At 46.3% G+C, this 26001-nt stretch overlaps 8 protein-coding genes across 8 annotated transcripts; 4 read left to right on the forward strand and 4 right to left on the reverse strand.

The window, feature by feature from the left end:
* Nucleotides 1-863: 863 nt before the first annotated feature.
* BDV38DRAFT_274588 (serine/threonine protein kinase chk2) lies at nucleotides 864-5837 on the forward strand (the record flags this gene model as incomplete). Its single annotated transcript, XM_032057871.1, has 11 exons — nucleotides 864-905; nucleotides 963-1491; nucleotides 1549-2141; nucleotides 2194-2324; nucleotides 2419-2435; nucleotides 2487-3111; nucleotides 3352-3405; nucleotides 4020-4347; nucleotides 4401-4598; nucleotides 4656-5714; nucleotides 5766-5837. 11 exons carry the CDS (start codon nucleotides 864-866, stop codon nucleotides 5835-5837), a joined length of 3648 nt encoding a protein of 1215 aa, XP_031909205.1.
* A 197-nt stretch (nucleotides 5838-6034) lies between these two features.
* On the reverse strand, nucleotides 6035-7284 carry BDV38DRAFT_194437 (mitochondrial 37S ribosomal protein mS41). Its single transcript, XM_032052320.1, has one exon. It carries the CDS (start codon nucleotides 7025-7027, stop codon nucleotides 6305-6307), a length of 723 nt encoding a protein of 240 aa, XP_031909206.1. The 5' UTR covers nucleotides 7028-7284; the 3' UTR covers nucleotides 6035-6304.
* Nucleotides 7285-7542: 258 nt separating this feature from the next.
* On the forward strand, nucleotides 7543-8832 carry kin28 (TFIIH complex serine/threonine-protein kinase subunit KIN28; the record flags this gene model as incomplete). The annotated part of the gene is made up of 2 exons (XM_032060802.1): nucleotides 7543-7735; nucleotides 7814-8832. The coding sequence occupies 2 exons, from the start codon at nucleotides 7543-7545 to the stop codon at nucleotides 8830-8832; spliced, it is 1212 nt and encodes a 403-aa protein (XP_031909207.1).
* Nucleotides 8833-11000: 2168 nt separating this feature from the next.
* On the forward strand, nucleotides 11001-13906 carry BDV38DRAFT_274590 (putative kinesin family protein (KipA); the record flags this gene model as incomplete). Its single annotated transcript, XM_032057872.1, has 2 exons — nucleotides 11001-11836; nucleotides 11902-13906. The coding sequence occupies 2 exons, from the start codon at nucleotides 11001-11003 to the stop codon at nucleotides 13904-13906; spliced, it is 2841 nt and encodes a 946-aa protein (XP_031909208.1).
* A 348-nt stretch (nucleotides 13907-14254) lies between these two features.
* BDV38DRAFT_194457 (diacylglycerol acyltransferase type 2A) lies at nucleotides 14255-16248 on the reverse strand. Its single transcript, XM_032052321.1, has 2 exons — nucleotides 15708-16248; nucleotides 14255-15629 (listed from the first exon to the last, which is right to left on the reverse strand). Exons 1-2 carry the CDS (start codon nucleotides 15992-15994, stop codon nucleotides 14603-14605), a joined length of 1314 nt encoding a protein of 437 aa, XP_031909209.1. The 5' UTR covers nucleotides 15995-16248; the 3' UTR covers nucleotides 14255-14602.
* A 1193-nt stretch (nucleotides 16249-17441) lies between these two features.
* pxr1 (telomerase inhibitor/ribosome biogenesis protein PXR1) lies at nucleotides 17442-18754 on the reverse strand. The gene is made up of 2 exons (XM_032052322.1): nucleotides 18627-18754; nucleotides 17442-18561 (listed from the first exon to the last, which is right to left on the reverse strand). Exons 1-2 carry the CDS (start codon nucleotides 18647-18649, stop codon nucleotides 17622-17624), a joined length of 963 nt encoding a protein of 320 aa, XP_031909210.1. The 5' UTR covers nucleotides 18650-18754; the 3' UTR covers nucleotides 17442-17621.
* Nucleotides 18755-18971: 217 nt separating this feature from the next.
* On the forward strand, nucleotides 18972-22898 carry BDV38DRAFT_287126 (Sac domain-containing protein; the record flags this gene model as incomplete). The annotated part of the gene is made up of 7 exons (XM_032060803.1): nucleotides 18972-19299; nucleotides 19350-19554; nucleotides 19615-21256; nucleotides 21308-21607; nucleotides 21661-21770; nucleotides 21822-22153; nucleotides 22234-22898. 7 exons carry the CDS (start codon nucleotides 18972-18974, stop codon nucleotides 22896-22898), a joined length of 3582 nt encoding a protein of 1193 aa, XP_031909211.1.
* A 656-nt stretch (nucleotides 22899-23554) lies between these two features.
* Nucleotides 23555-25926, reverse strand: BDV38DRAFT_194522 (uncharacterized protein). Its single transcript, XM_032052323.1, has 3 exons — nucleotides 25691-25926; nucleotides 24234-25638; nucleotides 23555-24159 (listed from the first exon to the last, which is right to left on the reverse strand). The coding sequence occupies exons 1-3, from the start codon at nucleotides 25693-25695 to the stop codon at nucleotides 23665-23667; spliced, it is 1905 nt and encodes a 634-aa protein (XP_031909212.1). The 5' UTR covers nucleotides 25696-25926; the 3' UTR covers nucleotides 23555-23664.
* Between the last annotated feature and the right edge of the window lie 75 nt (nucleotides 25927-26001).

Raw genomic sequence — 26001 nt, forward strand, 5'->3', positions numbered from 1 at the left:
AGTATTCTTTATATAGGCTTCTCTACTTTATATATAGTAAGAATTAAGTACTATTATATACTTTTCTTAAAAATTTAGATTATTATAGCTTGTGGTTGCTGAGATATTCGGATAGTAAAAAGGTTTGATTTATATGGAATACAGAGCTGTGCAGGGTACTTGCGTGTGCAAGGGTGCTTACCGAATACGTTATAGTTAACCTAAAGATCAGTCTCAGTTAAGTTATACCTGCCAATGTCAGTGCAGTGCTACCTAACTAATCGTATCATTCCTTTTTTTGGACTGTAACAAGAACTGGACTCTAGGGGTTATGACTATCTGCCATCACACTATGCAAACAGATTAATGCTAGCATCTTTCAAATGAGCTTTTTTTTACGGTCCTTGTGTAAGAGAAAAGGTCTCAGGTAGCCGGTAGATGGTACATACTAAGAAGATATTACTACCCCTTGTTGTCAACGAATGGCTTATGAAGAGTACTTGGTTGAAAGATACGCGTTAGCGCACCTTCCTCGCAGAACTCCAAGTCCCAATAAATCTTGAGCTAGTAGGCATCACGACCACAACAAGTCGACTGTACCTTTTTCTTCTTCTTCTCCTACTCTTTCCTCTTGTTCCCTTGAAATCTCGTGGTCCCCTCTTGGTTTTTTCCCCTTATCTTCCTTACTTCCATCCTAAACCAAAGCATAATTACGGGAGTCAGTGTTACCGCGTAAGAGAAGAAACAGGTCCTTTTGCGTCACTCTGCTCTACATCGCTCCGCTTTGCATCAACCAAAAACCCAGATTTACCACCGTACTAGCTGCTTTGATGACGAATTTGGCAATTATTTAGCCTAAGGCAGACACAAAGCAAAGAAGAAAAATGGCACCACAGAACGAAAAGAGCTCTCTTAAACGCAGTAGGGTGGGTGTTTCTTGAACGGATCCAATACAGGTCACTGAAGATGCAAATATCATATAGGTTAGCACGGACCATGATTCACAAGATTTGAAAAAGCAGCGGCGCTCCCAGAGTACCACAACCCAAGGTCAATCCCAGACTACGCCAGTGAATCAGTCCTATTTACCTACGCCTCTGACCCAACAAAATTCAACCACGACGGACATTACGAAAGAAGTCACGGCTTCACCTGGTAATTCCAGCCAGGTGCGCTGCCAAACGCCGCTCAATTCAGATTCCCTCCAAACGTGTTCGTCTCCTCCTGGCGATACGCAGGCTCAATCACAATTTGTATACCCACCCAGAGCATTTGCCGACGAAGTCGAGGATGAGGCCGCTGAGGGGGTATGGGGCTACCTCATCCCGCTTGATGAAAAGGTTCGGAGGCCCCTTGTTCTGAGAAAACGAGATAGTTGTGAAGGCCCTGCGGATGCGAAATCCAAAGGCAAGACTGGGAAGGCGACTCGACGGCAAGGTAAATCATCGGAGGACAAACAAGGGAAGAGCCATTCTACCGGCGGTTACTTAATTGGTCGCCATCCGGAATGTGGTAAGTAGCAATTTCAAGCGTGATGTAACATTGTGTGACTGACATCGATATATTCAGACTTGGTGATTAACGTCCCCACTATATCAAATCGACATTTCTTGATTTTCCCAGAAAACAGTAAAGGTGGATCAATTGCGATAATGGAGGACCTGTCCAGCAATGGTACTTTTATTAATGACGCAATCGTTGGGCGTAACAAGCATCGTGAACTTGAAGACGGGGATGAAGTCACTATCTTGGATGAAGCACGGTTTGTTTTCAGGTACCCTCGCACGAGGGAAACAAGCGGGTTCCGCCAGCAATACAGACTTCTTCAACAACTTGGGAAAGGTCACTTTGCAACTGTCTACCTCTGTGCAGAACGGTCTACAGGAGCGCAATACGCCGTTAAAGTTTTTGAGAAACGTCCCGGAGATTCTCAAAAGTCCCAAGTGGACGCTTTACAGCAAGAAATAGGTCTGTTGATGGGTGTTAGCCACCCAAATTTACTATGCCTTAAAGACACGTTCGACGAGAGTGATGGTGTATATCTCGTTCTGGAACTTGCTCCAGAAGGGGAACTCTTCAACTTGATCGTTAGCAAGCAGAAGTTTTCGGAGACGGAAACGCGCCATACATTCGTTCAGCTTTTCGAAGGGTTAAAGTATCTGGTAGTGTCGAAACTATCCATTATTCAGTAACAATAGCTAACCTAGGCAATAGCATGATCGTGGAATCGTCCATCGGGACATAAAACCTGAAAATATACTTGTTGCAGACAAGGATCTAACTGTGAAGCTAGGTGATTTTGGCCTTGCGAAGATTATTGGGGAAGACTCATTTACAACAACTCTGTATGATGCAACTCTATGTCCCTTTCCCTTCACTCCTTTGCTTCATCGGGGTACTTTTCATGCAGGGATTTTAGCTAATGTTCCTTACTCGTAGATGCGGAACGCCAAGCTGTAAGTCGCTCCAGAAAGGCTGGTATGGCACAGTTGATACTTATATTGTAGATGTGGCACCAGAGATATTACAAGATTCCCGCCGCCGCCGATACACGAAAGCTGTGGACATCTGGTCCCTTGGCGTTGTTCTCTACATATGCCTTTGTGGATTTCCTCCTTTCTCCGATGAGCTTTATACTGCCGAGAGCCCGTACACTTTAGCGCAGCAGATCAAAATGGGTCGCTTCGATTACCCATCACCCTACTGGGATTCTGTGGGCGATCCGGCTCTAGATCTCATAGACAAAATGCTCACCGTTGATGTCGACAAGAGAATTACAGTGGACGAATGCCTAGAACATCCATGGCTTACTGGGAAATACCCTAGTGTTTCTGACAGCACCGATGGGCTGACTGGAGCTTTGGGAAAACTGGACTTCTCGAAACGAAAAATCGCACGGGAACGCACACTCCTTAGCACTGTGAATCATGTTAATTTCAGTGAGCACATGGAGGAAGGTGCTATTCCGATTAAAGTTTTCCACAAAAATAACGCCGGAAAACGTGTACACAATCGGCCTGCCAAAGCTCAGAAGCGTGAGGTGTCACCTGACGACAATAGTGCCCCTAATGATTTTATCAACCTTGGGGAGCGTGGAGATCCGGTGTTGTTCAAAGAAGATCCCGCCAGTCTGTACAAATGAGAATTTGCTAGGTGCCCCTGGGTTACTGTCCTTATAGACTATTCTATTCTGCTATAGAGTTCCTGGGCCAGGAACAAACGATGGATATCACCACAATCGAAAGATGGGTATCGTTAAGGTCTATTTTAACATTGCTCTGCATTCTGCTAGATATGCGATAGGTCAAATCTGAGGACTAGTTGTCAGTTGATATCATATATACCAAACCATACTGCCATGCATGGCATCAGGCAACTGGCTCTCAAACGGGTGCTGTCTTTGTTCGGAACTCGACAAAAGCCTGTGTAGGCATTGAGTTCGGTGTTATTACTTCCACTGATGGACAGTTCTTTTAAGGATATAATTATCATAAAATAATACTACTATGGGACACACTTGCTTCCCTTATACCTCCCTGCGTTATGCCCTGATCTGTTTGTAACATTCAAGTAATAACTGGCTCATACTGTAGATCTTCCGGAACTGTAAATAAACATAATTGAAAGTATTGGTACTAGTACCTAGTACTAAGTAGGTACGTACTGACAGAGCAGTGCGTAAAAGTGCCTTAAGGTGGCTACCAGGTTAAAGTGGCGTGATGTGAAATCCGCGTTGTTGCCATTCGTTGGTCCCGAGTCGCCAGGGGTTCCTGGAAATGCCCCACACGCCCGCGCATGGTACGAGTAGTTACTTAGTAGTTCTGTTTGTTACTAGTTTGGTCTTTTTAATGAACGGAGAAAATCACTGGCGGGCGGATCGGGCTACCAAAACGAGAGGTACCTAGTCTACTCCGTGCTTCTCTTTTTCCCACCCACTCGAAAGTTTAGTCTATCCCTCAGATTTGTCCGTTATCTCTAAAACTCGAAGAAGCGTCACAGGTATATCTAATCCGCTGAATTTCTTCCAAGAGGCCTTGGAGGGCGCCTCTGTCCGAGACACTTTCCCTTTCATGCCATTATTCCCCCATTCGTTTACCTGGTGTCCCCTACTGTTCCACAATCATGGGTCTCCTAGCTGTTATTCTCGACAGTGTGTGTGAGCGCTGCTCAAATTCATCGCTATGGATGCTCACCGGTGTGGCATTGCTATCCATTCTCATTGTGTCTGTGATCATTAACGTCTTGCGGCAACTTCTCGTCAAAAAATCTAATGAACCCCCCTTGGTCTTTCATTGGTTCCCTTTTATTGGAAGTACCATCAGCTATGGCATGGATCCATACAGATTTTTCTTTAAGTGCCGAGAAAAGGTACGCTAACCCTGCGGCATTCATTGATTGCGCTGACATTCTTACTACCGCAGTATGGCGATATCTTCACTTTCGTCCTCCTCGGTAAGAAGACAACCGTCTATCTGGGCACCAAGGGCAACGATTTCATTTTGAATGGCAAACTTCGAGATGTTTGCGCCGAAGAGGTTTATTCCCCACTTACAACTCCTGTGTTTGGGCGTCATGTGGTATACGACTGCCCAAATGCTAAACTTATGGAGCAGAAAAAGGTAAGCAAAGTTCACCATAATAGTAGCAACACTAATTCATTTTATTAACAACTGTAGTTTGTGAAATTTGGACTTACATCAGATGCACTCCGTTCGTACGTTCGTTTGATTACAGAGGAAGTGGAAGACTTCGTACAGAAGTCCTCGGCATTCCAGGGCCCCAAAGGCGTTTTCGATGTCTGCAAAACAATTGCTGAGATTACCATATACACCGCCTCACGTTCGCTTCAAGGAAAAGAAGTTCGAAGCAGATTTGACTCCACGTTTGCTGAACTGTATCATGATCTCGACATGGGTTTTGCCCCCATAAATTTTATGTTACCATGGGCCCCTCTACCCCATAACCGCAAGCGTGATGCCGCCCAGAAAAGGATGACTGAAACATATATGGAGATTATAAAGGAACGCCGTAAGGCTGGCAGCAAAAAGGATTCGGAAGACATGGTCTGGAATCTCATGTCCTGCGTCTACAAAGATGGGACACCTGTCCCCGACGAAGAAATTGCACACATGATGATTGCCTTACTCATGGCCGGCCAGCACTCTTCTTCATCTACTGCGGCTTGGATTGTCCTGCATCTTGCAGCATCCCCTGAAATAACAGAAGAGCTCTATCAGGAACAACTCCGCATCCTTGGACACGACATGCCTCCACTCACTTATGAGAACCTACAGAAATTAGACTTACACGCCAAAGTCATCAAAGAAACTCTTCGCATACATGCACCAATCCACTCCATCATTCGAGCTGTGAAGAATCCGATGCCAGTGGATGGTACCCCCTACGTGATCCCGACCTCACACAATGTCCTTTCCTCTCCCGGCGTCACTGCAAGATCAGAAGAACATTTTCCTGATCCGCTTGAGTGGAACCCCCACCGCTGGGATGAGGCCATCGCTGCTAGCTCTGAAGATGAGGAAAAGGTTGACTATGGCTACGGCTTGGTTACTAAAGGAACCAACAGCCCGTATCTTCCATTCGGCGCCGGGCGACATAGATGCATCGGCGAACAGTTCGCTTACGTGCAGCTCGGTGCGATCACGGCGGCTCTAGTGAGGTTATTCAAGTTCAGCAACCTTCCAGGTGTTCAAACCCTTCCAGACACTGACTACTCAGTAAGCGACGCCACCTATGCAACCTATAGTACCTCACTAACGGAATTATAGTCATTATTTTCCAAGCCTTTGGGCAACTCAGTGATACAATTTGAGAAGCGCGAGCCCGTCACCAAGGCGTAGTGTTCCTTTGACCTGTGCAATATACAAATATACGTGGTCATATTCCTCATGATTTGTGCGAGATGACTCTGAACGTGCCTGGAAGGCAGACCGAGCAGAATCAAGGTGGAGGGACGCTTACACGTTTGTATTATGGCCTCTTGTTCCGATGTCTACAATGCCACCGAACGATCTATGTAAATTATCTTTTGCATTTAATATCGGGGGCTAATTTTCAGGAAGCTCCATTTTCCTATTAGACTATTTTAATTCAACGTTATGACCTAAGCCTGACTGTTGGAAGATATCACCTAACAGCGCACACGGATCAATGTGTGCAGTTATACAGTGCCAGAAAGTGTGCACTCCGGTAGTATAGCTCTTAGTCAATGAAGTGGTGCTATTGCGATTCAAACCCCAAACAAGTACAGTAAACTATTATAAAGGTAAGACAATTATTCGCCGCAGTTCTCATAAATTCATGAGATTTATGCTGTTCCCTTCCTCCTTTCCTCACTCCTCTTTTTAGCCCTAACCTCGGCACGTCTCCTTTCACCACCATCCACCTTGTGTCCCAACTTATCCTCCCACATGCCTTCCTGGACTTTTATTAGAGCTGCGCAGTTATCTGTGCCTTTGATTGGTTGTAAGAATGGTCCACTAAGCATGGAACCACGATGGATCTTCACGTGCGCGAACTTTCTGAGTGGTTTCGATGGGTCGTGTATATATTCGGAAGCATCAGGTGGCAGATTGACAATCACTTTCCTCATCCCTGGAGAGAGCGTGGCCGAGGAGTTGGAGAGGCCGGAGGTTTGATAGTCCGTTGTCAATGGAACCTCAATTACGCGCAATTGGGCTGTACCATCAACAACATGTTCCAGGTCACCACCCGGCCCAAAGACTCCATTCCTGAATTTCTCCCTTTTCCGGAGCAGATAACGCCGTTGACGAGTCGGCTCAATGCCAATATCCCGGAGCTCAGCAGAGCTGAGGGTAAACAGCTTCTCCCATGAGGGCAGCTTGCTTGCATGTTTAGTCATGCCACGGCCAATCAACGTAAGAAATGTTTCGACGTCAGGGACAAATGGTGTTGGCGAAGGCACAGAAGGCGTAGATGCGTGTTTATGGAAGCATCGCACACATTGTTTGCCGATGGCCAGAGGCCTGATGAGTCGTGAAGATAAAAGAAACGAGTTACGCATCGCCATAACCGGTCGCGTTGTGATATTTTCCAGTAGTTGGTGGGTCAAGATTATGCTTGCAAAAGCTAGTAGGCAGGAAGCGAAAGGAAGAGATCGGGATGTAGGCAATGGAAGCTAGATGATTTTGCTGTATCAAGAAAAGAACAAAAGCTGACTTTCCACTTGAACTGTATTGTCCGAAATTTCGGTGACAGCCGCATTTTCAGGATCAACAAAACTCCGAGACTTGGTAATTCATGCTTAGTACATAGAGTAAGTGCCGGCCACCACAAACACATTGGCATCAAGAAGCATATATTGTTGTGAATGAGTAGGGCAATAACGAAACGAATCGAAAAGAAAAGCACTGTAATGCTAAATTTACGCAGCACAATAAGATTCGGCTGGTACTAAAGCTATCAGACAGCAAATCCATGGTCAGCACTTTATTCTATAAGTTCTCAGTTTAGCGCTGTCTCCCGAGCTATAGCCTCGAAGCACGGTCAGAAATACAAGTTGACTATTCCACCGATCTTCAAGCCATGGCAATTTCACCTTTACCACCCCAGTCTCCATCAACCGCGACGGCAGCTTCCGACGCCGCAGTTAAGTTCAAAGCTGCTCAGAGCTCATCCAATCCGCAGGGCAACACATCTTCGCCTTTTATCACACACGGCGCTGATCGTGAACTAACTGAACAATTAAATGACGATGTGCGGCATAAGTATATCAAAGGTGAGATATGTCACCCTTCTTCGTGCATACTTATGATTCCTCTTAAATGTCTCATGGCACTAATGAACGAGTCGATAGACAAGAAGCTAGGGGAAGGAACCTATGCCGTCGTATACCTTGGTCATCTTCGAGCTGATGCTTCGTCCTTCGTGGCAATTAAGAAGATCAAAGTTAATGCTGAATACAAAGATGGGCTTTCCATGGATGCAATCCGGGAAGTGAAATATTTACAAGAATTATCACATCCAAATATCATAGCGCTCCATGATGTCTTCTCCTCCAAGGACCAAAACCTCAACCTGGTTCTAGAATATTTGCCACGTGGTGACCTTGAGATGCTCATTAAAGACGGAAATATTCACTACGGCGCAGCTGATGTCAAGGCGTGGATGGGAATGCTTGCTAGAGGTGTCTGGTTCTGCCACGAAAATTTTATTCTCCATCGAGATATAAAACCTAATAATCTTCTCATTGCTACCGATGGAGAGGTGAAACTTGCAGATTTCGGTTTAGCTAGATCATTCGCTGACCCTTACTTGAATATGACACACCAAGTTATCACCCGCTGGTATCGGCCGCCTGAATTGCTTTATGGAGCACGACAATACTCGGGCGCTGTAGACATCTGGTCCATGGGAATGGTTTTTGCGGAGCTTCTCTTGCGAGTACCATTCGTCGCAGGAAATTCTGATCTCGATCAGATATCCAAAGTTTGCGAAGCATTTGGCACGCCAACTGAAGACAACTGGCCAGGAGTCACTAGGCTGCCCAATTATATACCCGCAGATAAAAATCACATTGTTCCTATACAGGGTCGTGAATTTTTCTTCAGACAGTTCCCGACTGCTGGTCCTGTCGGCGCAGATTTGCTCATGTCGATGTGTACACTGGATCCGAGAAAACGGAGCACGGCACGTCAAGTTTTACAACACAATTGGTGGTTTACTGAGCCAAGACCGACAAATAAGGAAGATCTCCCCAAAAAATCGGATGGAATTCAGAAAATGGGCAACGATTTGACGAGAAGAGGCGGAGATATCGACGACAATACATTCAAGAACACTGCCCGACAATTGGATTTTAACGCAAAGCAATAGCAGATCTGTTTCATCTGACTGGAAGTGCCATCAGATTCAGTACGACACCAACGCGTTTTGCTCATGCCCTTGAAGTACACCAGATGATATACCATTGTTTTATCATCTGCGTAATTAGTCGCCGGGCACATGAAGATTAGTGCCTAGCAGGGCAAGCCTAGAGCCATCTAGACAAACTATTTCCTAAATTCGGGTCCGTATTGCGCATGAAATTCCTTTTTATTTCTTTGTTGGCAGCTCCGTCAGAAGTTAATTTCTGTTGAACAATTTCGGTGATCAGACCACTAGTCTGTGCACTCCAGACCCGGCTGCCCATGGTCAATTTATCTGTAATGTATGATGTACCACTCGAAAGAAACTGGAAGTACGCAGCACCACTAAGCTACCTAGGTACTAGCTTGACTAAAGTGACTTGGGAGAGTCACTCGTGACTGACTCTCTTGGCACCTCTGAAAGCAAAGATGTATATTACTTGTTGATTGGTCCCCCTTTTTCCCGTTTCCTTGCACTAAGTGTCTTAGCCCACAGTTTCTTGTCCCCCAGAGCCCCAGCAGGCGCATCATCATAATCTTAAATTTCATTAATTTATTACATCAGAACTTGTATGTATCTGTATATGATATGTATTAATATATGTACTGTGAATTTTTGTATTCAACGCAAGGGTGGAGGATGTTCACTCAATGTATGTGACTCCGTACGAAGTTGCCCAGTTACTCGAAACTTTGCTCCGTAGGTAATGGATGGGTTAGATTACCTGTCTGGACAACTTCTGATTTGCGACTAAAGAAAGTAAATCTTGATATGCAAGCACCACTCCTTCAAATTGTCCATAGGCCCTTTCATATTGAAATTGACCTCGAACACTATGCAAGGCGACTAGCCTGGAAATAAGATTGAAGGAAGAGGAGCCAATTCTAGTGTTTTGTACGGAGTGTGGTTACGTGAAACACCAGAGACACAACCGCATTGGACGATGATAGCCTCGCCGGCTACTACTAGTGCCTTAGGTACCTACGGAGTAACTACACCGTAGCAGAGTAATTACTTGGTAGGTGTACTCATAACAACCACAGGTATTACAGTTATTCAAACGAACAGTACGATCAAGAGAACAAATCTCAACTACCTCTTGTGGGGTGTCATCTTTCAGATCGATCAACTATCACGTTACTATGATTACTTTAATCATATAATACTGGGACTGGCTTCAATCATTTGGCATATTCGGTCCAAGGTTCCTCTTTCCTAAATTCCCCCTCCGACTCCTAAAGGGAGCGAAAGACAAACCGGAAGAAAGAGGACAGCGTTCAATCCCCTTTCAACAGGGGCCGCTTATCCGCCGTCCCCCACCCTCAAGACGTGACTAAACAACCAGCAAGAAGGGTAGCAACTCTCGCTGAATTCTATCCCTGAGCCAACGCCTCGCAGTCCGCAAACGCAAGTACCGGCTGGTGCTGTTACGGCGCACCTATCGGGCCCGTCAATCTGGCCACGCTTGGTCTGCGGTATCTTCAATCAACCTGACGCCATTCTTTTTGCCTCCGATCTGATTACTGAATGACAGTTAACCTACATCTCATAAGTGGTAGAGAGCGAAATAGCGGCGACAATACCAGTTTCGATAATAATTTGTGCAGGACGAATATCTGGACCGTGGTTCTTGTGAGTGTTTAGGGTGCGGAGATTTCCGCCACAGAAGCCACAAACACCAACGGGGGCTTTACAAGAATCAACCCTAAAATTTACTGTGAGTTTTTGCCCTCAAAAGCCTTTAGCTATAATTCATCCCACTATTTCCCCATATCTGTCTTTCGCATACTTTTCTGTTGCGGCACTGCATATAGCGGGACGGAGAACCGCCCGTGCGTGAGGAGGAAGGCAATGCTCCTTCAGGTACATCCATAAACTTGGCCGGTGTCTAGGTTGAGGTCTCGACCTCATATTCCCACGATATAGGTTATGCACCACTGCTGTCAAATGCTAATTCTAGCGCTTCAGCTATCAGAGGTCTGCTCTGCGAGATCAAGAGAATCAGCAACAAAACGCTTATCCTGAAGCCTCCGCGTATGGCCGCCGCGTTCCTTGGTTGATTTCCAAGATACACCGTCATAATAGGTCAGCTCCAATTAAGCTTGCCTGATAACTCTGCGAAACTTGCACATCCCATGTCTACGTTACCCCAACCGTCGCGGCCCGCCGCGAACCCTTCGACGGGGTCCTTACCCCCGCTCTCAGCACCGAAATCGAGAAAGAGTTTACCAGTCTCATCTGACCACGCGAGGGCGCCTTCTCCGTCCCCGATTTCTTCCAAAATACGTGCCTCTCCTAGCCCAAGGCCATCACTTAATAAGACTGCACTGTCTAACTCGGCTTCCAATCTGAGCTCCTCCAGGTCAATATCCGCTGGCCGAACTCCAAGCAGTCCCGATAAATCGCTACGCAGGACTATTAGTATTGCGGCATTTCCCCAACCACCAAAGACAGGAAGTCGTCCTTCCACTGCATCATCAATATCAGGTATTCAGAGTCTTCGCTCCTCTGGCAGTGTGAAGGTCAAAAGGAACTCTAGGTTAAGTGTGGGGACCAGCAGCAGCTACCGAAGTTCACAGACCCCATCCTTACTGAATGGCGGTGATAATAAATCGATTGTTGGTACAGAGGCGCGAGATCCAGAGGCTTCACCATCGCAAAGCCGGAGCTCTTCTGCCCAAGGGTCATACTCGACAAGCGCAACCACTTTCGAGGATGCAGATGATGTAACGGGTGCCCTCAAGCCTCATTCGAAACCTAAGGAGGCCAAAGGGAACGTTATAGTTAGTGTTCGAGTGCGCCCTGATGTACACGGCACCGAGACATCAAAAACCAATAGCGAATGGGCAGTGGATGCACGTCATAGCCTTATCACGTTTAGCGGAAAGGAAGGAGGCGATTATTATTATGGTAACAATAGCCCCTCAGCCAATCCTTCTGCACAAAGGCTTACCCTTGTATGTCAGATAACGTCTTCTCTCCCCATGAACATAACGCCAAAGTTTATGACTCTGCGGCAAAACGCCTCGTGAGAAGGGTAATGGAAGGTTATCATGGTACCGTCTTTGCATACGGCATGACTGGAACTGGTAAAACCTTCTCGATGCAGGGAACTGCTACCTCTCCAGGGGTAATCCCACTGGCAATAACCGACATATTTTCCTTCATCAGGGAGACTCCACATCGAGAATTCCTGCTTCGCGTTAGCTACCTTGAGATCTACAACGAGAAGATCCATGACCTCCTTTCAGCCTCTGCTTCTGGCGGTGGTGGTTTGCCTCTCCAGCAGGAAGAAATAAAGCTGCGCGAAGATAGTAAACGAGGCGTGTATGCTACTCCACTGAAAGAAGAGATCGTACAAAGCCCGACACAACTTCTTCGTGTAATTGCGAGGGGTGACCATGCAAGAAGAACTGGAAGCACGCAGTTCAATGCTCGCAGCTCCCGAAGTCATGCAGTTGTCCAAATCGTTGTTGAGAGTAGGGAACGAGTGCCCGCGGGCGCCACTCAGGACAGGCGATCGGGCATAGCCCCGGGAGGAGTCAGAGTATCCACGCTTAGCTTGATAGACTTAGCAGGATCCGAACGGGCAGCTGACGACAAGGAACGGCGCACAGAAGGTGCTCACATAAACAAAAGCTTACTTACCCTTGGGACTATCATATCAAGGCTTTCGGAAACTAAGGACAAGGCTGGTAACCCGACTGATCGCGACGGCAGACACCTGCCATATCGTGATAGCAAACTCACGAGGTTGTTACAGCCAGCTTTGTCAGGGAATTCACTAGTTAGCATTCTTTGCACTGTTCATCTTGGCGTAACCGGCAATTCGAATTCTGGCGAAACACTTAATACTTTGAAATTCGCGGCGCGAGCTAAAAACAATATCGTCAGCCACGCCAAACGGGCAGAAGAAGCGCTTGGTAGTGGTAGCAGTGACGCAGGCAGCCGTGTGCTTCTAGAACGCTACCGAATGGAGATTCAGGCCCTTCGAAGCCAGCTCGAGAGTCAAACGAAAGCACAAGCTGAGAAAGAGTTGAAATTGGAAGAGCAGCAACTAGAAAAGGAGGCACAGGCACGCCACGAAGAGCAAATGTTGGAAATGCAATTAGCTCGAACCGCTCTCAAAGAGCGCATAGAGCATCTCAATCGGCTCATTCTTTGTTCAAAATCCACTGGTGTGAACAGCCAGGGAGCGATGTCTACTCTCGGTCGACTATCAAGAATGTCGGCTGCCGAATCGGTGGCTCGATCTTTACGCTCTTCAGTCAGCCAGTCAACATTGGGTGCGTATGGGACATCGTCTGTGCGGCCTGCATCATTCCTCTCCGTCAACAGTAACGAAGCTTTACCTTTCTCGAGTGGTTCATTTGGCAACGATGAGGAGGAAGATATCGTGGGGGAATTTGCGGACGGAAAAGCAAGCGCTCAGAGGCAAATCATAGCCCTTCAGGCCGATTTGAGTGACAAAAATCGGTATATCTCCACTCTTGAGAGACGCCTCTTGCAGGCCCGGCGGTCCAGCCATTCGCGAATGTCAATAGGCGTTAAAGCTGGGAGTGCAACTTCTGAAAGTCCAGATATGGCGGCTTTGCTACGTGAAAAGGATATGGAAATCAACGAACTTCGACAACAGTTAGACGATAAGGATCGGATGCTCGCTGCGCTCCGCTCTGCTGCCCGGCACCGAGACCTTGCGCATCTCGCTACCGATACAGACCTCAAGGATAAAGGTGAGTATCGAAGTGCCGACCCAGATGTGAGCGACTCGCTAGCTAGCGACCATATGGCCAGTATCCCTCCGCCTCACAAGGAGGACGAACTAAATGACAGGAAAAATATGGATGATGAAATGTCACGAATCCTCAATGAGATGATCCAAGATCGGGTTGACAGTGGCCACTTAATCAAGGGTTCCCATGGGAGTGTCCGTATCGCTACCGAAAGTCGACGGCCTTCTGACACCACGACGCCTGTTCAAAGCTTAACTCCAAGTAGCACTATCCATGACAATATCGATCATGATTTCCAACCGGGATAACAGACATCGCTTTGCTTGCCTTGCATCCTTAATGTTCCCGGCATGCTATGATGGACTTGACCCATAACGGGAGTTACCTTTCGCTAATTATCTCCCCACCCTTTCTACTTTTTTATTTATTTTTTTTTCTATTTTCTTTGTTTTTCTATTTTAATCTCCCTCGCCCTTCCTAAAACTTTTATCCCACATTATGTCCCCTTCGGTTTTCTCAGATACCCAGGCTGCTATTTCCGTTGTTTGGTGTTTGCCCTTACGATATATCATTTAGTGCAAGGCTGGAAGGAAATAGTCAACATGTACCCTTGCTTCATCATCCTTCATCAGAAAGGCTCAAAATGCAATACGAGCGCTTCGAATACTATCGTGTAGTTTCATTCCAAGGCCCTCTTCGTCCTCCACACACAACGAGCTCTTCCCTACGGCCGTCCTATAATGGCTGCTGTGGATAATGCCGGACTAGTCGAGGCAAATATAAACATGCTTTATAATTCTAAGATATGCAGCTAGAGAAAATCTTATATGGAACCAGATGAGTTCTCGACCTAATGATAATGTGTCATGTTTATCTTGACAATGTCCCTTTCAAAAGGCACGTCCAGCCCCACGTTTCTTTTTTGTGTGGCACTATGGGTTAAGATACAAAGCTACAACACGTGTAGTGAAGGAAAGGAGTGATCCTGCATTAGAAGAGTCATATCACGCAACGATCTCGAGTTCAGAAGTCCTGTCCCTGGCATAAACATCTTTCCATTGCTCCCATAATCTTGCAAGCTCCTGCACATACTTGGCATGCAAATAATCGATATACTCGTCATCGATCTTATTCCTATTTTGCTGCTGAACAACTTCAATGGGACAGCCAACAACAATGTTCAATGGGCGACGGTAGGGCATTAAACCCACATCATAATTAAAGACCCCACGAGCATGAAACAGGGGGATTGTGAAACCCATAGTATGCTTTATGAGCATTTGAAATCTGTGTATCAGGGGGTGTTGGTCCGAACGCACTTGTTCATACAGATCATTTTCACCGAATGCTAGCACTGGAACAAGATCGGCACCAGTACGAATGGCAAGCTTAATAAAACCTTTCCGTCTCTTAAGTACAAGACGAAGAGTGTTTGGTAATGCATCGAGGGATTCGCGGGCGCCACCAATGACAATAGTGATAGCACGCCCCATGCCTTCGCCGTCGGCGCCACCTTTAGTAAGAAGATTCTCGCATGACTCGCGCGAGACGCTAGCAACACCCATAGCAAGAGCATACTCCCGATAAAAAGGGATCCGAAAATTAGAGTCGAGGGTAAGCAAGGTATTCGTAATTCCCGGGAAGAGCTTAGAGAAACCGAGCGCCTCCGTCGCAAAGGCCGCGAAAGCGCCGTGTGATATGATTCCATGAGGGTGATACCCAAATATATATTTCCGTGTCGGCAAAAGACGTTCAGACCGATGTAAACGGGCCGGGAAATAAGACGCATAAATTGACCAGATGCGTGAAGATCGCAAGTAATCGCTCCGGCCACTTAAGGTCCCAGACGTGGCAGCCGTTGAGAAGAGCGATATATAAATTAGATAAGGTAAGAGAATAGGCCAGGATAATGGTATAGCACACGCGAAGAAGAAGCTGGTAAGAAAAATGGCGATAGTCAAAGTATGACACAATACCACAAATGTTTGAAGGCGACGTTCCAGACCGATGTTTAGTGGTGCCCAGCGGATGCTAGAATTCCAGAGTCAGACTACACAGGCTATATATTGGACTCCTTCCATCAAGACCCAGACCTAAAGAAAAACTCACCCCATTTTTTTGATTTTTCCAGGTTCACCAGAAGCACTAGAGGTGGAGCTCTCTGCAATTGCGGATAATTTGTGGTTATGGGAAGACTTCATCTCCGGCTCACCCTGTGATTTATGAACTCCATTTCTTACAGAAGCCCTGGGTATTTCTCCTGAAGAGTCAGAGCTAGAATTGCTGTCCTGACATTGGCTACTTCCATTTGAAATCACGTGTCCTCTATTACCGCTATTCTCTGGTGTTATCAGGGTCGATCGAAGTTGATGAGTTATGTCCGGAGTCACGGCCATATCGGAATCGATAGCAAGTGCAACACTCGTTTGACTGATGGAGAGCCCGCAATATCAAGAATAGCCAGTGTCACTTCGGGATGTAAGCGATTTAGTTTTGGGGGATATTCATTGAGCTAAAACCACAGGAAGCGGCTTAAGTATTATGTAGTTATGTATGGATGACAGGCGCCTATAGTTGTTGTTGCTCAGATGTAAGATGATTATATATGGCCAAAGTATCAGAAGTATCGAAGTAACTATTTCAAGTCATATCGCGGGTGATCATGTTGCACCCGCGGAAGATAGAAGGAGCCCTTCGGCACTTTCAACTTTCACGTGAAGAATGACAAACCTGTTACAGACGTCATTACAGTTAGGTACTACATTAGGGTCGGCTGACGACGATCACCAAATACCCCCAAGTCCAACAGGGCTGCGATAACCACCTCCTACTGTTAGCATCAGATGTAAGATCGATGCTTGAAATGTGCCCTTTAAATTGTGAAGGTTACTTCTCACGGGACACTGGGCTAAATATTGTACATAGGCCATCGTGACTGCTTAAGGCCTCCTCCTTCCTAGTAGCATTGAAAGCTATTACAAAACTTACTCAAAAGGTCAGGAGAAAGCCGTGGACTGTACTAAACGCTTCCCAGATCCATACTGAGGTTCTTCATTAACATGTAATTAATATGTTAGAGCTTTCCATTAAGCAAAGATGTATCATGCTACTGCGTGGAAGTTCCATGATTAGTGATACTAATTAACGTAATCAGTGAGCGAACCGGTCACCTCTATTTGCATTAGAAAATGGCATATTTCTGAATAAAAATATCTCAACCAATTTAAGCTCTATCGATGTTAATGTTTATATGTAGTCTATCCTATACTAGAATAATAGACCATTGAATCTAGGGATTCTAACAATCTTTAATTATACCAGAGTAAAATAAATTACTATGAACTTTTATAATATAGTAGTAACCTACTCTGTAGACTTCTTAAGACATTTTTTCTACTAATATATAGTCTGCATTAAGTCATATAAATAATATCTATATTAATATTATATCAAAAATTTAAACTGATATACTGAATAGTGGTCGAGATATTGATGTTTAAAGTTATAACTTATAGTTATACCATTTTCTATGGAATACAGAGGTGACCGGTCCGCTTATCGATTACGTTCAGTTAAATTTGTACTTCATAGGTTACTTAATAATTGTGTTACTCCTTTGCGGGCTTTTTTCCACGTGATCTCATCTCCAGACAATGCCCGATAATCCCAGACACTTGTATCATATGCCGAGCAGTTTGTTGGTTTGACCAGCCATTGACAGTATCATATACTAGTAGTTTAGTTCAGCCAAGATGGAGAGCCATATATGCATAACAACCTAGAAAACTTCGTGTCCTTGATCACAATTGCAGATGTATAACTCTGTCAAAGAACTAAGGGGGTATATAGATGCGGTGCGTCGTGATGTTCAGCTTTCTCTATTGGCACGAGAATCGGGACACTGGGGCTTGGGCTATTTTTCTGCACAGAATGACCGCAACGAGGCGCTGTAGTGTGCTACACGGTCCTTACTTTGACAAGATTATGTAGCCTGGGGACACATAATGTAAAGTAATTCATGACTTAATCATGAATATCTGTGTCTGTTAGCTTCAGGTCCATGGTGGTAGACAATGATTGAATTACCTCGTTGAGAGACCTATCATCCATGAGGGCTTTCTTCTTTTGTGCAATGTGTCGACCTCGGAGAAGATGTCTCCCCATAGGACGGCGTTCTTTTGAAAAAATCCTAGCAACTTGGGGTGATGCATCTCGGGATTCGTTGACAGTGGCTTCTAGGCTAGTTTCCAAGATCGCCTTTTCAGGGATTTCAGAGTCTGTAGCGCTAGGCTCATCCATGTGCTTCCTTTTCTTGGCCTTCCTGTCTTTCTTATCCTTCTTTCCCTGTTTGTCCTTCCTATCCCGTTTGTCTTTAGAGCTGTAGGTGTCCTCCGCAATAGGGATAGATGAAACTTGTTCCTCTCTAGGTGCCTTGAACGAAGTATCTTCGATGGAATTGTTCGCATCGTTCTCACTCTTTTGCAGATCTAAACCACCTTGGATTTGATGTGAACCATGCTGAGCTTCTGGGGTTTCCTTCCGAGGGGAGAGGGAAACAAGCTTTTCTTGCGCCAACAAACCGCCGCTGATGAACCTAACCGTATGCCATTTTGTTGCAGCATACCGTGCTATCTTCGCATCTTCGCGCTTTTTCTGCTCGGCTTCCAAATCCGCATCAGATTTTCCATTCAGACGACCCAGTAAACCTTTGAAGGCATCAAGTCCAGTAGGTTCATCGAGAGGGTCACGCTTAGAGCGTGCCCCAAGGCCAAGTGTATCATCCTTCACAACAACCCTAATATGAGATGCGCTCGCAGCAGTGAACATATCAGCATGAGCGGCATTGCGAGCACCTAGAAAACTGCCAGGAGTCCACCCCTGAGAGCTCATAATCTTGTGACCATAGCCGCTAGTCGATCGGGACCAATTTGTATTGTTTGGATCATGGGAGATTTTCGTCCTCCTTATAATAACTTGCTGTCAGTATTCAAGTTATTCAAATATCCGAGGTGCACCAAAATCACATACTTGCGGGGTGCTGCTAATCCCATTTGCAATGTTATATATTACAATGGATATTAACTCCCTATTTTCAAGATCCTCGAAGCAAGAAACAAAAGAAAAGTATAGAACAAAGGCGTGAAGCAACGAAATGATAGTAGACTAGCAAATTGATAATATAGAGAAAAAAAGAAAAAGCAAAAGCCCGATAACAGACTTAATATAGACCGCCTACTTTTTTGGGGACCCCACTTCTAATCAGTGGAGCAACTTGCGCTCTTTCAATATTGTATCAATATTCAGCAGTTTATGGCTCCCCAAGACTTGAGCCTGTATGAAAATGATCATTAGATACGTTGGATAGCCTATAATATGCCTAATTTGCAAGTTTTTTCTCGGGACAGTCCTCAGCGCACTCTTGCTATAACTACAACCGACTTCGCCTTAATCTTCAAACATGGCTCAACAGCTCCAGCAATCAATAAGTCACCCAATAATAACCCACCACGGTGTCTCGTTCAATTTGCAGCGTTACAATCTGTTGACTTGAAAGGCTATCGGGCTTTGAGTGACGGGTTTGGAACTCTCGGATTGATTACTTTGGGCGAGGAAGTCTTCCTCTGCATTGTTACTGCTTGCTCAGATGCCGCAGTAGTAAGACCAGGAGAAACAGTCTCAAAAATTGACAACGTTGACTTCTGTACTATCTCATTGTCATCTCGTCCGATCGATAATAGCTAATTAACTCAGTTTGCCTTAGTCATTCAGACTATGAGAATGGTCTTGAATACGAATCTAAATCCTCCTTTGCAACTGAGGAATTCAGTCGTGGACCCAACCTTGAGAATAAGGAGATAGTTACTGATCACCCGTTCTTGGCCCTGAAGAAGCTCCTGAGTGATGGCAGCTTCTATTATAGTCTTGATTTCAACCTCACTGATCGACTGCAAGACCGGTTAGTCGATATAGGATGCCTATCGACCAAATAATCAAATGTTAGCTGATATAACATTAGTTCGGAAAAGTCAACAGCTTTCGATATTGAATCTCTGGATGAGGATATGCTGTGGAACTCTTACATGATCCATCCGCTTCTTCTTTTCAGGAGGCATCTGTCGCCTGCCGAAAAGCTACGTCTTGACTCTTCCCAGATCCTTACATGTGTTATACGCGGGTTTTCTGGTACACTTACTATCCCTGCTTCAATCTCCATCCTGCCCCAGCTACGAACAAATTTTCCTTCCACATTGACCATCATTTCGCGACAGTCCTCTCGGCGAGCAGGTACAAGGTTTAATTCCCGAGGCATCGATGATGATGGCCATGTTGCCAATTTCGTTGAGACAGAGACAATTCTTTGGATCCCACCCAATATCACATTTTCTTATGTTCAAGTACGTGGCTCAGTGCCTATTTTCTGGGAGCAAGCTACTGGATTCCTACCTGGGCAACAGAAAATTGAAATAACTCGATCTAGTGAGGCGACTCAGCATGCTTTTAACAAGCATTTTGAGAATCTTGAATTGGAATATGGTGCAATCCATGTGGTTAACCTTCTCAGTAAGCTTAAATCCGGGGAGTCTGAGCTGTCGACGGAATTTTCCAACCAGCTCAGAAAGAGTTCTCTTAGCCAAAAAGCGGATTGTAACATATTATCCAATCATGCACTTTTGCGAGGAACTGAATTCGACTTCCACGCTGAGACTCGAGGTCCCTTGGGGTACGGAGCTAGCAGCCAAATAAAACCCCAGTTATCAGATTCTTTGGATGGTTTTGCATATTTTCTGTCTGAAGGGATTGGTTCAGCAACCTCAGACGAGAATCAAAATGAACCGAGGAGTTCCTTTGTCATTCTTCAACAGGAAGGCGTGTTCCGGACAAATTGTTTGGATTGTCTCGACAGGACTAATCTTGTGCAAACCATCATCAGTTCCATGGCCCTGGAATCTTTTATGTTGCAGCGAAAAGGAAGACTAAACCCAGAAGTCCAGCTGAAGCACTCAACCCTTTGGGCCGACAATGGGGATGCTTTGTCAAAAATCTACGCAGGTACAGGTGCTCTGAAAAGTTCGTTCACACGACATGGCAAAATGTCCATTGCTGGCGCCCTGGCAGATGCACGGAAGACCGCAACGCGGCTTTATGTCAACAATTTTTACGATAAAGCTCGCCAGAAAACAATAGACCTTTTATTGGGACGATTAACAGATCAATCGCCGGTGCGTCTCTATGACCCGATCAACGATCTGGTTTCCGATGAGTTAAATAGGCGAGCGTTGGAATACTCCTCTACCAAGTCTATCAAAATCTGGACAGGGTCATTTAACGTCAATGGGAGACATCGTGGACCAGATGTCGACCTAGCTCCATGGTTATGGGCAGGAATCAACGGGCAAGCTGAGGACCCGACTATATTTGCTGTCGGCTTCCAGGAGATCGTTTCACTAAGTCCGCAACAGATAATGTCGACGGACCCTACAACTCGTAAGGTATGGGAAGTTGCTGTGGGGAACTGTTTGAACAGTCGTGCGAGGTTGAGAGGAACTGCGAAGTATGTCCTTCTGCGGAGTGGCCAGCTTGTTGGCGCCGCACTTATGGTATATGTTAGAGAAGATGCACTGGGGGATATCAAGAATGTTGAAGGGAGTGTTAAGAAGGTAAGCTGCTACACAATTCCCATAAACACATGTTTGACAATGATTATGTAGACGGGCCTCTCTGGAATGGCTGGTAATAAAGGTGGTTGCGCAATACGTTTTGAGTACTCCAACACCCGGATATGTTTCGTGACGGCTCATCTTGCCGCTGGATTTGCAAACTACGATGAGAGAAACAGAGACTATGAGACTATATATCACGGACTCCGCTTCCAGAAAAATAGAGCAATTGAAAACCACGATGCCATTGTGTGGCTTGGGGATTTCAATTATCGAATCGGTCTCGACAACCAATTCGTCCGAGAACTTGTGGCACAGAAAGACTACCAAAAGCTTTACAACAACGATCAGGTATTTTAATTGCATAACTCTGGGGTTTGCCTTTAATTAACGTCATGTTTCAGTTAAACCTACAAATGTTGGCAGGCAGAGCCTTCCCGTTTTATACTGAAGGGCACATTACATTTCCCCCAACATACAAATATGACATTGACAGCGATACTTATGATACATCGTAAGATCTGGCTTATCTTACGAAATCGGTATTCGGACTGACTGGTTGCAGAGAGAAAGCACGTATACCTGCTTGGTGCGATAGAATTTTGTGGCGAGGGTCATGTCTTCGTCAGATGGACTATAACACTGCAAACTTACGATTCTCAGACCATCGACCCGTTTGGGCCGCTTTCTCATGTATCATCAACGTTGTTGATGAAGCTGCGAAGGCTAGACTCAGGCGAGTGCTTTATACTGAGAGACGCAACGACCCCTACAACGTACTGTCAAAGACAGTAGAACAAGCGAGCCCACAAAGTGAGGAACACATTCCACCCACGCCTATTGCTCCTGGTCTACCACCAGCTAGTTCGGATCATCATAGATGGTGGCTAGAAAATGGTATGTAACCCAATCACTCGTCGCGTACTTTTGCACCGCATCTTCCCTTCTTCATTTATTCTAATCGGGATATTTAAAAGGGGCACTCGTAAAATCAGCCTTGAGGCCACCTGGTGATGGATACAATCTCAACATCCACCACAACTCCAACCCCTTCTCTTCCAACAGTGACACGAGTTGGATCAATACTCACGGTTCCACTAAAAGACAAACTTTTACTAAGGATCAGGATACTGTACCGCAAAGCCCGCAACATTCCCCAAGGCTCAAAGTTCAGATTTCGCTAGTTAATCAGGGTGCGGGGAGTCATTCATCAAGTTCCTCGGACAACACAGTCAATAGGTATACCGGACATCCGGGTAATGAGAAGGCTGCACCACCGATACCCCGAAAACCGGTTTCTCTTAGTTCAAAGCAATGTCTAACGGGATCCTGGCCAGTTACTAGCACTGCACAAGCAGTTGCTGATATGGAATCCATCTTTAAAGAATCTAATCCAATGGAACGGAATCTTGGAGGCAAAGTTAACACAGTCGATACACCATCTACCTCAACTGAGAGGTTATCAGACACTGGCATGTTAAATGGCTTTTGGCTCGACAGACGGGAAGAACATGGACAAGCCAAAAGCTCACATACAAACTCATCAGTCAGGTCACCTCCGAGGTTTACAGGTGAAATTAGTGATCTTCTTAGTGGAACTGGAGACGAAACTATTGAATGGGAGCCCCTTATTCCCCAGTGAAGCTGTTGTGACAAGACTTCGGGGAGGCGACGGAGACAGTAGAAACCGCAAATTCCACATAATGTTAGAATACGAGTCTATGTTTATTTCTGCCAGATGTCGGCAGCATGGGAAACTTTAGCTATATTACATGCAACCGGTGTTACCTATCAGGCTAAAAAAACCTGCATTTCAGCTAGAACACATAATAGCACAGATATGCATATGGAAGGAGTAAAATATGCTATTCAACGCTCTATGGGTATAATAGCACGCCGCAACACCCACAACGTTTAACACATGATAGAACCATGCCACGACCTTTTTTTTTTTTAGTAACACAGATGCTTTCCGTGCTCCTTGTTTCGCCGCTATCAAAGGAGATGAAAAAGGAAAACAGAATGATTTTGGATTTGGGCGCGCGATCCCACCCTGAGACATGAGAAACCGATCTCGGCTATGCGAGAGGAAAAGCCATGCCCCCCTAGAGAAGCTTGGATAGATCAAGTTCAAACTTCTAGCACTCGCCCCAGGCTGCCTTGAAAAGCCGAAGGTATCGCAGAACATACAAGGTCCACTGACATATTTGGCGTTCACTTCCCATCGCCATCTAAGCACTTGGCCTAGCTTTGAAGAAAGTAGCAATGCACGCTATACCTATCAAAATGCGCAGTTTAGAGGTAGCAGCTAAAAGCTTAGATCCTATCACAAAACACGAGAAGCAAACCCGTGTTGCAGGACTGCTCTAGGCTTTTTTCCCACTTTTAAAGTTTTGTTCAACCTACGGTTACCGCCCGCCATCCACATGGCAAACGCACCCGGGTCGGACGCTCTTGTTCGCGGCTTTTTTGCTCCTAGAAAGACAAGTCAGCTTTCGGCATAGAACGAGGCGAGGGGCGAATTGTGTTTCACTCAAGACACAGGCTCCAAGGAACTGCTTGGCGAAACAGTGGGCGTAGGACGCACCTGTCGAGTCGGTTTTTTTCTTAGGCTCCTCAGCAGGAACAGTGACAACGTCTTCGGGTACTGGCAGAGCTTCGGTGGCAGCGGCAGTTTCTGGGACAGGAGGATCCGGAGGCGGAGCTGGCTCAGGAGTCTTCGGCTTCTCTGGTATAGGCCACATATGCATAGTTATTGTCCAATCAGGTTCGATTACAGTTTCCCAAACCTGTGGAAGTATGATATCCCCGTTGGGGCCTATCAAATCATAGTGTCCCTCGGCGACGTGAGGTCCAATTACCTCTATGTGGAGAAAAGCCTGGCGGATGAGCTCTTCCATACCCTTGATTTAACAGTCAGACATAGAGCCCAAAGGGTGGATAAATAGCAGGGATAAGAAAAGACAATAAATCCTACCTGCCAAGTACAACACAGGTCAAAGGGGAAGCTGAACTTCCTCCCGACCGCATCTTTGAACTTTATGGGTTTTTTCTTTTCTGGGGGGGGCTTATCTGATGCAGCTGCCCTCGCGGCAGCAATAGCTTCTGCTGCTGCTGCATTGGCTGCTTCAGTGGCCGCGGCTGCAGCCTCTGCTGCGGCCGCTGCGGCCGCTTCCTCCGCCTCTTTCTTTGCTTGCGCTGCTTCTTCGGCAGCTTTCTGCTCTGCCTCCGCTCTAGCACGAGTAGCAGCTTCCTCTACAATCCTCATCTCATGAGCAGCACGCTCTTCTCTCGCGGCTTGTTCGGCGGCTTCTTGCTCCATTGCGGCTTGTCGTGCAGCTTCTCGCTGTTCCCTCGCTTCGCGTTCGGTCCTTTCTTCCAAGATCAACTTCTCCAGCCTTGCAATTGCTTCGTCCTTTGATGTATCCGTGGGTGGCGGAGGTGGGGAACCAGTTGATTCAACCTGACTTGGAGATGGCACGCGGGGGTATGGATTGAAATATGATGGATGAATCATGCCAGGAACCATACCATACGGTTCTCTAAAGGGATAATAACCCCCCGGTCCATAAGGGACCAAGTCATGTGGACCCAGTGGGGGACCACTATATGGTGATGGGCCATGAGATGAGAGAGAACGTCCCAATGGAGGTTGTGGTGGATTATGCCCATCACCTCGCGCATGGGAAGGTGGGGTATGATGCGGATGGTGCCCCAAATGATGGTCATGAGCAAAAAATGGCGGCATAGAGGAGCCATGAGGTTGCTGTAGTTGGTGATTATAGGCATAACTTGGATGGCCGTAAGGATTCGACTGAGCGGGATGTCCGTGGGGGCCCAACCTTATAAGCTGGTCTGAAGGAGGCTGGTGACCGCTTTGGTGTGCATAAGCTGCATGCGGTGCACCACCACCCGGGTAAACATACGAGGGTACCGGAGAGGGGCTGCGAGCATACCCTTGGCCTTGGGCCACAGACGGCCAGATTCTCTTCTCATGAGATACTCGACCATAAGGGCTATCATACTCATCCCCCGAGTCCAGGCTCTCTGGAGACTCGGGGGAAGGCTGGCGACGAGGACGACGAGTAAAATGTTCCCGTTCTTGTACAACATGACGTCTACCCGGGTGACGACGGGTTGAAGACGACCCATGAACCGTGTGACGACTACGGGCACGATGCGAAGTCCTAGGCCGAGACGCGGAATCAGATGGCTTCAACTCGTCTGGATATGGCAGGTGTGCCCATTCATCATATGGATCCTGATAGTCATGGCTTCCCGAGTCGGACGGCGGGGAGACTTGCACGCCGGAGGAGTCTTCTTCGTCAGAAAGTGAGGAATGATCGGAGCCGTGAGGGCTGGGACCAATTGTGATGTTGAACCTAACAACAATTAGGACCAAGATGCTATTGGGGGTGCAGGTGTAAGACGCACGCCATGGAAGAAGTTGCACCAAGAAATCTTCAGGTACTGTTGTTGTTGCTCCTTGTAAAACAATGAGAGATATTGACTATGGTCGCTAGGATTAGGCCTGTAATTCAACACGATTTCCTGCTTCGCGGAGGTACAGCAGAGTCTAAATGGAGGGACAGGATGCCCCCCATGTACCTGGGCAGCTGTATGTGAACCCCAGGTGGCCGTTTGTAGACCCCGGGGTTAGGTTCAAAAATGCGTATAGAAAACTTTGCTATCACCTAAGATTCTTTGCGGTACGGCTAGCGGGCATTTTTTCAAGGGCTGCGCAA

This window comes from Aspergillus pseudotamarii (genome assembly GCF_009193445.1).
Source record: "Aspergillus pseudotamarii strain CBS 117625 unplaced genomic scaffold BDV38scaffold_71, whole genome shotgun sequence".
Taxonomy (NCBI): domain Eukaryota; kingdom Fungi; phylum Ascomycota; class Eurotiomycetes; order Eurotiales; family Aspergillaceae; genus Aspergillus; species Aspergillus pseudotamarii.

Bases quoted from the DNA above. Each gene is read 5' to 3' on its own strand.
- BDV38DRAFT_194437 (XM_032052320.1), bottom strand. From the start codon at position 7,027: ATGGCGATGCGTAACTCGTTTCTTTTATCTTCACGACTCATCAGGCCT.
- BDV38DRAFT_194457 (XM_032052321.1), bottom strand. From the start codon at position 15,994: ATGGCCGTGACTCCGGACATAACTCATCAACTTCGATCGACCCTGATA. The intron at 15,630-15,707 runs GTGAGTTTTTCT...CTGGAATTCTAG, and splicing joins GGAAAAATCAAAAAAATGGG to CATCCGCTGGGCACCACTAA.
- pxr1 (XM_032052322.1), bottom strand. From the start codon at position 18,649: ATGGGATTAGCAGCACCCCGCAA. The intron at 18,562-18,626 runs GTATGTGATTTT...AGTTATTATAAG, and splicing joins GGATTAGCAGCACCCCGCAA to GAGGACGAAAATCTCCCATG.
- BDV38DRAFT_194522 (XM_032052323.1), bottom strand. The intron at 24,160-24,233 runs GTAGGATTTATT...TGTTAAATCAAG, and splicing joins ACCTGTGTTGTACTTGGCAG to GGTATGGAAGAGCTCATCCG.